At 40.1% G+C, this 13,684-nt stretch overlaps 1 protein-coding gene across 5 annotated transcripts in view; it reads right to left on the reverse strand.

Annotated features, from left to right (window-relative positions):
- LOC117404487 (C-type lectin domain family 10 member A) overlaps positions 1–9,496 on the reverse strand; it is an 11,238-nt gene extending 1,742 nt beyond the window's left edge. The window contains exons 1-8 of one of the 5 annotated variants that reach the window (XM_059019115.1): positions 9,375–9,496; positions 6,938–7,022; positions 5,686–5,805; positions 4,536–4,631; positions 3,769–3,840; positions 2,659–2,751; positions 1,680–1,840; positions 486–595 (exon numbers count right to left, since the gene is read on the reverse strand). In XM_059019115.1, the coding sequence (XP_058875098.1) occupies positions 486–595; positions 1,680–1,840; positions 2,659–2,751; positions 3,769–3,840; positions 4,536–4,631; positions 5,686–5,805; positions 6,938–7,010 (725 nt within the window). In that variant the 5' untranslated portion in view covers positions 7,011–7,022; positions 9,375–9,496. Of the gene's footprint in view, positions 1–485; positions 596–1,679; positions 1,841–2,658; positions 2,752–3,768; positions 3,841–4,535; positions 4,632–5,685; positions 5,806–6,937; positions 7,041–7,934; positions 8,062–9,374 lie in introns of those variants that run through there. The other 4 variants (XM_059019113.1, XM_059019111.1, XM_059019114.1 and 1 more) reach the window with 4 other exon arrangements.
- Positions 9,497–13,684: the final 4,188 nt, after the last annotated feature.

Genomic DNA, 13,684 nt, shown 5'->3' on the forward strand with positions numbered 1-13,684 from the left:
AGCACAGAGAGGTGTGGTAAAGCATAGGGAAGCATTGTAAAGCACAGAGAGGTGTGGTAAAGCATAGGGAAGCATTGTAAAGCACAGAGAGGTGTGGTAAAGCATAGGGAAGCATTGTAAAGCACAGAGAGGTGTGGTAAAGCATAGGGAAGCATTGTAAAGCACAGAGAGGTGTGGTAAAGCATAGGGAAGCATTGTAAAGCACAGAGAGGTGTGGTAAAGCATAGGGAAGCATTGTAAAGCACAGAGAGGTCTGGTAAAGCATAGGGAAGCATTGTAAAGCACAGAGAGGTGTGGTAAAGCATAGGGAAGCATTGTAAAGCACAGAGAGGTGTGGTAAAGCATAGGGAAGCATTGTAAAGCACAGAGAGGTCTGGTAAAGCATAGGGAAGCATTGTAAAGCACAGAGAGGTGTGGTAAAGCATAGGGAAGCATTGTTCAAAGCGCTGTGAGAGAGGGGAGAACATTCTAGAAGCTCGTCTTACTTGGGATCCACTGTGTAGGGTGTCCCGTCGACCCACTCCCAATGCCCGGTCCGTTCATCCGTCAGCCCGATCCAGTAGTAAGTCGGGACGGTTCTGCTGATGAGAAATTCCTGGAACACAAATACTCCCCCCCGTGAATTTTTAGCCTAGGCTAACTGTCACCCCCGGTAAATTACATTTGTGATCTAATCAAAATGAGAAAACAGACACAATGGGACTGCGTTTGTAGTTTGATGCAAACGCCGAAACTCACATCTCAATAGAATTCAGTATACGCTCGTAACTTTCACTTCTGGTTTAATTCCTCCTCGCAGTGCTTAACCACGCTGGATACAATTTCTCTCTCCTGACTTTGAAGTCTATTACCTGATAAAACTAAACCACACCTCTCTGTGCTTTACAATGCTTCCCTATGCTTTACCACACCTCTCTGTGCTTTACAATGCTTCCCTATGCTTTACCAGACCTCTCTGTGCTTTACAATGCTTCCCTATGCTTTACCAGACCTCTCTGTGCTTTACAATGCTTCCCTATACTTTACCAGACCTCTCTGTGCTTTACAATGCTTCCCTGTGCTTTACCAGACCTCTCTGTGCTTTACAATGCTTCCCTATGCTTTACCAGACCTCTCTGTGCTTTACAATGCTTCCCTATGCTTTACCAGACCTCTCTGTGCTTTACAATGCTTCCCTATGCTTTACCATACCTCTCTGTGCTTTACAATGCTTCCCTATGCTTTACCATACCTCTCTGTGCTTTACAATGCTTCCCTATACTTTACCACACCTCTCTGTGCTTTACAATGCTTCCCTATGCTTTACCAGACCTCTCTGTGCTTTATAATGCTTTCCTATGCTTTACCAGACCTCTCTGTGCTTTACAATGCTTCCCTATGCTTTACCAGACCTCTCTGCGCTTTACAATGCTTCCCTATGCTTTACCACACCTCTCTGTGCTTTACAATGCTTCCCTATGCTTTACCAGACCTCTCTGTGCTTTACAATGCTTCCTTATGCTTTACCATGCTGTCTCTGTGCTTTATTACACTTCACTGTGGTTTTGCTATGGGGATCTGTTTGAAGTCTTGTCATGCACCACCTTCTCGGTTGGTTAAGCATTCAGGAACAGTTCTGAAGTCTGGGGGAGCATCCTTTTCAAAGCGGACTTTGTGCTGTTCAGATCCCCGCTGCTTACCCATTCGCTCCGCTCGTTGATCACTGCTAGCATGGCTTGCTTCGAGTTGCAGTCATCTCTGGCTGCATGCCACTCCATGCCGTTGGTGGAGAAGTAATAGCAACTCATCGAGTGGTAGACCCAGCCATCTGGACAGCAGGCTTTCGTTGGTGATGCTGTGACTGCGGGGGAAAGCAGAAGAACACTAGAGAAACTCTGTGACTTCCCTGATAAAAACAAAGCACAGTGTGATCAAGCGCAGCGACAGCATGGTAAAGCATAGGGAAGCATTGTAAAGCACAGAGAGGTGTGGTAAAGCATAGGGAAGCATTGTAAAGCACAAGAGGTGTGGTAAAGCATAGGGAAGCATTGTAAAGCACAGAGAGGTGTGGTAAAGCATAGGGAAGCATTGTAAAGCACAGAGAGGTGTGGTAAAGCATAGGGAAGCATTGTAAAGCACAGAGAGGTGTGGTAAAGCATAGGGAAGCATTGTAAAGCACAGAGAGGTCTGGTAAAGCATAGGAAAGCATTATAAAGCACAGAGAGGTCTGGTAAAGCATAGGGAAGCATTGTAAAGCACAGAGGTCTGGTAAAGCATAGGGAAGCATTGTAAAGCACAGAGAGGTCTGGTAAAGCATAGGGAAGCATTGTAAAGGACAGAGGTCTGGTAAAGCATAGGGAAGCATTGTAAAGCACAGAGAGGTATGGTAAAGCATAGGGAAGCATTGTAAAGCACAGAGGTGTGGTAAAGCATAGGGAAGCATTGTAAAGCACAGAGAGGTCTGGTAAAGCATAGGGAAGCATTGTGAAGCACAGAGAGGTCTGGTAAAGCATAGGGAAGCATTGTACAGCACAGAGAGGTCTGGTAAAGCATAGGGAAGCATTGTAAAGCACAGAGAGGTCTGGTAAAGCATAGGGAAGCATTGTAAAGCATATTAAAGAATAAGTAGACGGGTGCCGAAATATATAGAAAAGTGAAATGAAAACGAGGCAGACTTACTGTTATTCATCAAGTTGTCCAGGTTGCATTTGAGTAGAAACAGAGTCGACTTGAGACTCTCCAGCTCATCCATTACCTTCGCTGCCTTCCCAACTGGAAGACAACGCAATGCACTTTTTATTAGCTGATATTAAATTGATCTACAGCTATGGCCAAAAGCTTTGCATCACCTATGCTTTACCAGACCTCTCTGTGCTTTACAATGCTTCCCTATGCTTTACCAGACCTCTCTGTGCTTTACAATGCTTCCCTATGCTTTACCAGACCTCTCTGTGCTTTACAATGCTTCCCTATGCTTCACCAGACCTCTCTGTGCTTTACAATGCTTCCCTATGCTTTACCACACCTCTCTGTGCTTTACAATGCTTCCCTATGCTTTACCACACCTCTCTGTGCTTTACAATGCTTCCCTATGCTTTACCAGACCTCTCTGTGCTTTACAATGCTTCCCTATACTTTACCAGACCTCTCTGTGCTTTACAATGCTTCCCTATGCTTTACCAGACCTCTCTGTGTTTTACAATGCTTCCCTATGCTTTACCATACCTCTCTGTGCTTTACAATGCTTCCCTATGCTTTACCAGACCTCTCTGTGCTTTACAATTCTTCCCTATGCTTTACCAGACCTCTCTGTGCTTTACAATGCTTCCCTATGCTTTACCAGACCTCTCTGTGATTTACAATGCTTCCCTATGCTTTACCAGACCTCTCTGTGCTTTACAATGCTTCCCTATGCTTTACCAGACCTCTCTGTGCTTTACAATGCTTCCCTATGCTTTACCATACCTCTCTGTGCTTTACAATGCTTCCCTATGCTTTACCAGACCTCTCTGTGCTTTACAATGCTTCCCTATGCTTTACCATGCTTTCACTGCGCTCTAGTACACTTTGCTGTGCTTTTACTATGGGGAAACTTTTATAAGGGATGCTGAAGCTGCATCCTTTATTACTTTTAATTATAAAAAATAGAGTGCCCCCTGCTGTACGGAGCAGGAAGTTAAGAATGAAAAGAGAAATGGCAGGTCCGTTATTTAAACAGCTGTAGCAACACGCGGCGGGGACGCGGAGCTGTCGATTTTTCGGAACCCGCTAATGCATGTTTCGGCTCACCGAAGCTCAGCTGAGACTCTGCATTCATGATCGATGCTTGCAGTTTCTTGATCTCTGCTTGCACGTCCGTGTCTGAGTTGAAGAAAGAAAGAGACAAACAAACCAACCAGTAGTGGGGTATTACCATCCCATCCCCCATTCCCGCCTGCACCCCAAAACCAGTCCGTGAACCCCAGTTCCCAGTATCAAACTGGTTGTTGGTTCCATCTGCAGCTCTGCAGCTGCGACCAGAAGCGTATCACCCTCTTTTTAATAGAATGAACTCATTCTGCTTCATAAAGTCGAATGCAACCTGCTGGATAATGTTACGTTAACATAATGAATTCCACACCGCTTTGCAGTTTTCCCCATATAATGAGAACATGATATTAAAGACATTTGCGAATCTAACATGAAATACTACTGTATGACTATTATGGCTTCCGGTAGACTTTTTAAAAAAAAAAAATTGCAATATCATTTGGTAGTTTCTTTGATTACATGATGTTCAATATAATGTCTAAATTATGTTCCTACCGTTTTAAAATGATGTCTCGATTATAAAATTCAAGGCGATGCAAAACGTTTATCCAGAGCTGTACAGATGGAACCAAAGGGAGGGAAGGTCTCCCATGTCTTCGCCTCTGTCTCTCCCCCCCCCCCCCCCCCCCCCCCCCCCCCCCCCCACGAGGGCCACAGGATCTAGAAAGGGCTCACGAATCAGCCGCCTTTTTAAAAGCGTTCACCTTGAAAGGGGTTTAATTTCGATCTGAAGTCTCCACACTTACCGACGGCTTTCGATTCGTGCAATTCTGAGAACACTGAAGCACTGAGGTTGGCAGCGTTTTCTTCCAACGCAATTAACTTCCTGCCTACGTTCGTGTCTTTAAAATAAACAAAACAGGGTTATGTCACTTTCGCAACATCACACACATGACTCTGCTTCAACTGCATTCCCTGATCCATAACTAGTGACAACTCAACAGCGCCGAATTTACAAATACTAAAAGGAGCTTGATCAATTCAATCTCTCTCAGAGTCTTCAGTGTGAATTCAATGACTAACGTTTCCACTAGAAGTCTTTCTCAGTGTCTTCAATGTAAATTCAATGACTAACGTTTCCACTAGAAGTCTTTCTCAGTGTCTTCAGTGTGAATTCAATGACTAACGTTTCCACTAGAAGTCTTTCTCAGAGTCTTCAGTGTGAATTCAATGACTAACGTTTCCGCTAGAAGTCTTTCTCAGCGTCTTCAGTGTAAATTCAATGGCTAACGTTTCCACTAGAAGTCTCTCTCAGTGTCTTCAGTGTAAATTCAATGGCTAACGTTTCCACTAGAAGTCTTTCTCAGTGTCTTCAGTGTAAATTCAATGACTAACGTTTCCACTAGAAGTCTTTCTCAGTGTCTTCAGTGTAAATTCAATGGCTAACGTTTCCACTAGAAGTCTTTCTCAGTGTCTTCAGTGTAAATTCAATGGCTAACGTTTCCACTAGAAGTCTTTCTCAGGGTCTTCAGTGTAAATTCAATGACTAACGTTTCCACTAGAAGTCTTTCTCAGTGTCTTCAGTGTGAATTCAATGGCTAACGTTTCCACTAGAAGTCTTTCTCAGTGTCTTCAGTGTAAATTCAATGGCTAACGTTTCCACTAGAAGTCTTTCTCAGTGTCTTCAGTGTAAATTCAATGACTAACGTTTCCACTAGAAGTCTCTCTCAGTGTCTTCAGTGTAAATTCAATGGCTAACGTTTCCACTAGAAGTCTCTCTCAGCGTCTTCAGTGTAAATTCAGTGACTAACGTTTCCACTAGAAGTCTTTCTCAGTGTCTTCATTGTGAATTCAATGGCAAACAGCACGTTTTCAGTTCTATCAGATGTCTTAAAGAATAGGAATTCATGTTCGCTAAACCATGTGGTTCTTTTGAAACTGCACCGGGTTACTCACTGTTGACAGACACGACGATGATGATGGCCAATAGCAATGCAGCACAGATCCCCGTCACTATGTACAGCAGCCGGGAAGACTTGTTGCTGGTGTATGCAGGTCGTATGTAACTCATCATACCTGAGAAATAAAACCAGCCACGTATTCACACCTGCAGTCTTATTATCTGTGGTCATAAGTTTTGCATCATCACCCTATAGAATTAACTAGCTCTGCATTATTATTATTATTATTATTATTATTATTATTATTATTATTATTATTATTATTATTATTATTAGAGCAACAGTGTCGAGTAGTGGTTAGGGCTCTGGACTCTTGACCGGAGGGTCGTGGGTTCAATCCCAGGTGGGGGGGACACTGCTGCTGTACCCTTGAGCAAGGTACTTTACCTAGATTGCTCCAGTAAAAACCCAACTGTATAAATGGGGAATTGCATGTAAAAATAATGTGATATCTTGTAACAATTAATAAATAATAATAATAATAATAATAATAATAATAATAATAATAATAATAATAATAATAATATTTAGCAATTTACAATTGTTCATAAAGTCGAATGAAACCTGCTGAATAATGTTACAGTAACTTATTGAATTATCACCCGGTCTGATTGAGATCAGGCGATTCAATGGGACGTTATCAAGCAAACATCATCGCATAGGACTGAGCCAGTGGGACCTGCTAGCCTCTCAACAGGGAGAGCCGGTCCGGATCAAGCGCTTTAATGGACGTGCGGGTGTAGGAGCCGCTAGAGGGCGCCAAACAAGCGCTGTTGAAATAATACTAAAAATGACTTTAATCGTAACACCGGTTTAGGGGTAGAGATTAGGTTTAGGGGTAGCGGGTAGATTTAGGGTTTAGGGGGGTAGCAGGTACCTATGGGATGAGTTTTGCTTGATAACGTCCCATTCAATCGACTGATCTCAATCAGATCGCCTGGAATTACACACCGTTTTGTAGTTTTCACATAACGAAAAACGGACAAAAAATTGCTAAATGTGACATTTCGAAATACTACTGTTATGGCTTCCGGTAAACAAGGGTTACCAAGGGTTACCAAGTGTTACCAAGGGTTACCAAGTGTTACCAAGGGTTACCAAGCCACGCAGTTGATGCTGAATCATCCGGATCCTTTAAGGTTTAACGTTTTGTGTCCACTCGGCTCCTAGGAACCGGGCGAGCGCTGATGGGCGCAACTCGTGAGAGTTGCAATACCTACTGGCACCACCGGGGGGAGCCCGCTTACCGTTTTTCCAAAACGCCTTCTCTTCATCCACCTCCAAAGGCTGGATGAAGTCGTCGCGGAATTCGTTTGCCATGGAGGACACAGTCTGCATTAAATCACAGCGCTGTTACATACAAACAATTACATACTGGAGAATGAGGAGCTTCACATTTTTGTAGAATATTTTGTGTTCATTTTTGAGAAAGCTTAAAAACACACCATGTTATAATAATAATAATAATAATAATAATAATAATAATAATAATAATAATAATAATAATATCTGCATGAATTGTAATGACAGAAGAAAGAGAAAGGGAGGCTCTTATGCTCTCTGAACAGCCTCCCTCTGCTCTGTGCTGGTGGAGCTGAGAAAGAGAAAGGGAGGCTCTTATACTCTCTGAACAGCCTCCCTCTGCTCTGTGCTGGTGGAGCAGAGAAAGAGAAAGGGAGGCTCTTACAGTCTCTGAACAGCCTCCCTCTGCTCTATGCTGGCGGAGCAGAGAAAGAGAGAGAGAAAGGGAGGCTCTTCTACTCTCTGAACAGCCTCCCTCTGCTCTGTGCTGGTGGAGACTCTTATAGAGTATTAACCAGCCCTATTTTTTAAGCAGGGAGCAACAAATAACCAGCAACACATCTCAGTTTAGTTTCCTAAGAGTTTACTAGAGTAAAAAACAAAGAAAAAACCGTTACTGAGGAACACCGCGATAGAGGTCAAATTAACGACCAAATACCACAACACAGTAACACTGAAGGCTTAAGATACTGACACATTTGCACATCGATGTATTACTCTAAAAATGTAAACGTTTTAAAAAAATTATATATATATATATATATATATATATATATATATATATATATATATATATATATATATATATATATATATATATATATATGTCTTAGTAATAATGTTTTTAGTGGGTCTAACCCATCATACCACTATAACTAATACAATGATGTAAAAACGCCATCATTTCTGACTGTGTTATTACCGGTGGCAGTGTGGACTTACCTTAGTTTGATAGCCTGTCTGTATATATTTTATTCTCGGGTTTATGAGGTATTAAAAGCGCACGACGCTCGCTATCAGATCTAAAGCCTCGTTATGAAGCGTCCGAAAAGGACAGCGTGCGACGGTGCGTACTTTGAGCTAGCAGATATATCAACTGTTTACACAAGACTTAAAAAAAAATAAAAATCAATAGAAAGAGCAAAGTTTCTATTTGGAAAAACAAAAATTGGTGACTTTCAAGTACAGCAGAGATTGGGTTTCCTCTCCCCCCCCCCCCCCCCCCCTCATCTCACCGCCCCAATTAAAAAACGTATTTTATAATCCCAGCGAATTACTTTAGACACCCCTATACTAGCGAGCACAATCTGTAAGACTACCAGCAACACGTATTGCACAGCGCCTTGAATGCATAACTAACGGGTGCCCTTCCATCGTCATCTCTCCGAGCGCTTGAGTGTCTTTGTGGCTTGGAGCTGAGTTTCAGGGCGCCGCGCAGCACACCGGGGGAGACTTGGGGTTTGATACAGCAAAGTGTCGTCAGAATATGCCTGCCCGGCAGAATTTGCTACCCGTAGCCATTTCTGACAATCATATAGATGTCAAAATGTGCCACCTTGTCAGAAATTGCCACCCTTGTTTATATACTATGGAGAAAAGCAGGGTAGTAAATTCTGGCAAGTCGTATTGCGGTGTCAGAAAATGCCACCCTTGTATATTCATTTGTATTTTGATACTTTGTAATGTGATATTGTGTAACAACTGTAAGTCGCCCTGAATAAAGGCGTCTGTTAATAAATAGATAATAATAATAATAATAATAATAATAATAATAATAATAATAATAATAATAATAATAATAATAATAATAATAATAATTATTATTATTATTATTATTATTATTATTATTATTATTAGTTTGTTTTTGCAGATAGTTACAAAAAAGCTGCAATTCTCTTCCATTTTAATGAGAAATAATAATAATAATAATAATAATAATAATAATAATAATAATAATAATAATAATAATAATAATAATAATAATAGTAATAATAATAATAAAGAAATTGTCACACAAAATAAAGTAGCTTTTACTAATCTTTTAAATTGAGGTTTTTATAAAGACCTAAACGCAGAAACTACGTCATCACATAGTTTTATCATCGGTCAGGTTCTGTTTAAAACAGTGGGCTGTCCCATCATACTAAACCAATGATTATTTATTGGCAATTAAGTCATCATAATAATTCTGTGTCTGAATGCTTATATGAATACTTACTCGATTTGTATCAATTAAAACGATATACGCTGGGTAGCAATTTCTGACGAGCATGTGCAGTATAGGGAGGTGGCAGAAAGTAACGGGTAGCAAATAATAGCAGAACACCGCCATCTACAAATGCCTACCGAATTTTTTAAAAAAGGACTGTTTGCATTACTTACTCAGTCGGAGGGATGAGATTATTTAAGCAAGGTCGCGGGTTCAGATGTGATGATAGATCCTCCTGATAGATATCATCGATTTGAAACGTGTGTGTGTGTTTTGAAGAGTTCGCATTTTTATAGAATGTCACTTCCGAATGACTTCCTGTTTTTTTTTACCCCCAAGAAATTATCTGATGCAGAGAAAGAAAAAAGTGCTGATTAAAGTTGTTCTTGTTTTTTAACATTTCTATCTGCTTTTTATAGAAAAAAAAACGAAAAACGGGAACTGGACCTGGAAATTCCCAAACTACGTTGTTTTTACTGGAGAGGCGCATTTTTTTATAACATATTTTATTATTATTATTATTATTATTATTATTATTATTATTATTATTATTTATTTCTTAGCAGACCCCCTTATGCAGGGCGACTTACAATCGTAAGCAAATACATTTCAAGTGTTACAATACAAGTAATACAATAAGAGCAAGAAATACAATAACTTTTGTTCAAGTGTGACAAACCACAATTCAATAATACAGCAGATAATAGTGATAGTTACATCAGGGTATGATTAAATAGTGATAGTTACATCAGGATGTGATTAAATACAAAGTACTACAGGTTAAACACTTGGCAGATTACAGTACTCTGAAGTACAGGATTAAATGCAGTAAAATAGGGGGCAGATAAGAGCAAATAAAGCGCACTTAAGGAAGGGTGATAGTGTCCCAGGGGAAAAACAGAGGAGTTCTACAGGTGCTGTAGCATTATGCATTATTTCAATATGTTACACACACGCACGCACGCACGCACAATAATACTAATCCTTACTAGTAATGCATTCTCGGTTTTGGTCTCGTTATAAATCCGATTAATAAGAAGAAGGATTTCAATCACATATTGAAGTCAGTATGATGAAATAGGGACTGGGTCAAACATTGGTTCACTATATCTTACTCCCAAACCATGCGCTTCCTGCGCGGTCACGCTGACTCGTCTTTAACCAGAAACCAGTGTCAAATGAAGAGAAAAACGTCAGACCTCCACTGCTAGCAAGGGGATCATATCTGGTATACCACAGCACTTATGGGACAGACTGTTCATCAAAAGTCACCGCACCTGCTCTAAAACAGAGTTTGTCATTTTTCGCTCACATCTAGTGAATTGTATCCAAATAGAAGTGTGTAAGTTTGTTTTAATGCTCAAATATAAGTGATACGTTAGTTTCCCCGCCCCTTGTGTCAGGAATTGCTCTTTACAGCACTATGGCGTTGTTTACGCCGCCTTTTCCGACCGCTGTCGTCGCTGCGTTGGTGTTTTGGAAAGTCGATTGGAGTCGTGCCGCTGCAGCGCTGAAGAGGTTAATCTCCGGTTCTGCCTGTCCGCCTCGCAGCTCGCGGCTCTGACGAGGCTGGCGGGGGCGTGGCTTTGAGGAATGGAATGAATTCCCTTTAAAACAGGAAGCTTGGATTGGGATTGGTGGATTTGTTTTTTCAGACTGTCTGGACTTTTCCCGTTGTGTTGATGTGTTTATAATATTCTCTATTCTAGACACACACGATGATGTATGAGCGGTATAATGTCCACCCAGGGGACATTTTTTACCTGAAAAAAAGAAACAAGGACCAGGGGTCACAAATTAGATAAAGGGGCATTCAGAACAGAAAATAGGAGGCACTTTTTTACACAGAGAATTGTGAGGGTCTGGAACCAACTCCCCAGTAATGTTGTTGAAGCTGACACCCTGGGATCCTTCAAGAAGCTGCTTGATGAGATTCTGGGATCAATAAGCTACTAACAACCAAACGAGCAAGATGGGCTGAATGGGGCCTCCTCTCGTTTGGAAACTTTCTTATGTTCTTATATATATATATATATATATATATATATATATATATATATATATATATATATATATATATATATATATATGGCCAGGCCAGCCTACTATATATTTTCTGTAAACAACAACATAATAATATTATTATTTTCTGCATTCTTATTTAGCTTTTATTTGAATTGTATCTTATTTTCTTTATTATTTTCTTTATAACTGCTCTTATCTGTAATGTGATATTTTGCATTGTGATATTTTGTAAGAATTGTATTATTATTATTATTATTATTATTATTATTATTATTATTATTATTATTATTATTATTAATAATTCATTTTTTTAAAGCAACCACAAAAAAAAAATATTCTTGTACGTTGGTGTTTTTTTTTTTTTTTTTTTTTTTTAAATTATTTATTTATTTATGAATTAATTTATTACTGCTTAGTAATGTTCACGAGATTTCTAAATATAGGCTAGCTGTCGTCCCCCCCTCCCCCCCGTCCCAAATTCCCTGAAATTCTTTAAGACGTGGCACCTCTCTCCCAAATTCCCTAACACTAGAAACCTTCTTTTTCAAGAACTTTCCATCGCAGCTGATATGAAGGAACTGTGCCCCCCCCCCCCCCCCCCCCTCCGCACCCCCCACCTCAGCCCTTCCCTGATAGGCTGCGGCGCGTTCCATTCCCCGCATTCTGAATGGACCGCAGCGCTGCCGGTCACAAATCACCTAGTTTTGATTGGCCGGCCTCAGAAAACAGGGGACGTGGCCGGGCATGCGTGTGTTGACAAAAAAAAATTTACCTGTCAATCATTTGTCTCCGTTTCCGTTTTCCGCGAGAACTCGGTGAGGAATTTGCAACAGTATCGCCGGATGAGCAGCGGAGCAATGGATGTTGCAATGAAATTCCTGGTCTGTGCAATATTTTTGTGGGCGATAACATCAGTGAAAGCTGCAGACCGTAAATCCATACCTTCAGGTAATATATATAAAGTTTTTAGAAGATGAGATTCGGGGTACAGACGCGGCGCAGGGGGGTACAGTGTTACGTGTCGTTATAATGTTTACACGACAGTATAGGGCTTTACTGCACAGTACAGCTAAGTTCTGACAAGTTGGTTTCGTTAAATAATTCATTGAAAAAAAATATTAGTAGTGCAAATGGAAGTTGGTTCAATATTAAATTATAACACGCCCTGGTTGTTATACGCAATACTACCAGTCTAGTAATGTGAGTTATTAGTATGGGTGTATTATTGGAATTCGGATGGTGTGTAATTGGTAGTACTCTGGTATCCGAATAACTGTGTAGTTCGTACAGAACGGATTTGAAGCGTTTCTGCAGTGTTGTTAAGTTTTAAAATGTATTGCAATTTCTCAGTGCTATATCTTAGCGGTAAAGCGTTGAAGACCATGTTTAAATGATTTTTTAAATTTATTATTTGTGCGTGTTTATCTCTCTCTCTAAGCGATATAGGGAAGTATTTGTTGAAACTACTCATGCAGAACTGTGATTTGATCCGGGTTTTAAAGGCGGCACAAGCAGTTATGTACTGGACAGCGGCCAAATGAAATCAAGCATGTCTCGTGTGATTGATGGCGGAGTCACCGCCGGGCAAGCATTCATATAGAAAGTTCTGTGTCCTTCCGCGCTGTCATATGAGTGCGGATTTTGTTTTTTTAAAACTATTTTGCCTTCAGCTTGCATTTTTAAACAACTTTCCATTCATAATGTCGACAAATAAGAGTTTAATTTAATAATAATCATAATAAAAACTAATTTATTTTTTCAGTTAGCCTAGTATTTACAATTTTAAAGGAAAAAAAAAAAACCGGACGATACTCGTCGCAGTGAGCAATCTTAACCCGAAAATGGAATTAAATATTTGTGTTGATCCTTTTTAAAAATCTTTTTTTAAAGACATTAATAAATGATACTGTTAAGCAGCAAACTACACCAAACCGCGACTTTATCAGCTCTATTCATAGTTAATAATAATAATAATAATAATAATAATAATAATAATAATAATAATAATAATAATAATAATAATAATAATGACTTTTAGTAAGTTGTAAAGTTAAAATAATGTAAGAAAATCCATTTAAAAATACAAAATACAGCTCCGTGTCAAATAACACAGTTGAATTCGCTTCCGCCCTAGACTTTTTTTTTTCTAGAATCTCCTTTAATAAAGACGAGTAGGACTTTCGAGTAAAGGCAGTATCGATGCCTACGTCACAGTAACCCACTCCCGTTTAAAAACCCACACGGTACAGTCCTGAGAGAATGCGTACTACCAAAATGATGCGCCCCTCCCGTCCCCTCCACCACCTAACGGCGACCACAGATGGATCGAATCTGTATTGAAAGGGATTTAATTCCATGGGCCGTTCGTTGATATATACTGTAATCGCGAACAAAAATGGTTCATCCCTCAGTAAATGTATTTTAAAGGGGTCTCAGCCACGTTGCGATGCCCTTATCA

The sequence above is a fragment of the Acipenser ruthenus genome, unplaced genomic scaffold (assembly GCF_902713425.1).
Source record: "Acipenser ruthenus unplaced genomic scaffold, fAciRut3.2 maternal haplotype, whole genome shotgun sequence".
Lineage (NCBI taxonomy): Eukaryota > Metazoa > Chordata > Actinopteri > Acipenseriformes > Acipenseridae > Acipenser > Acipenser ruthenus.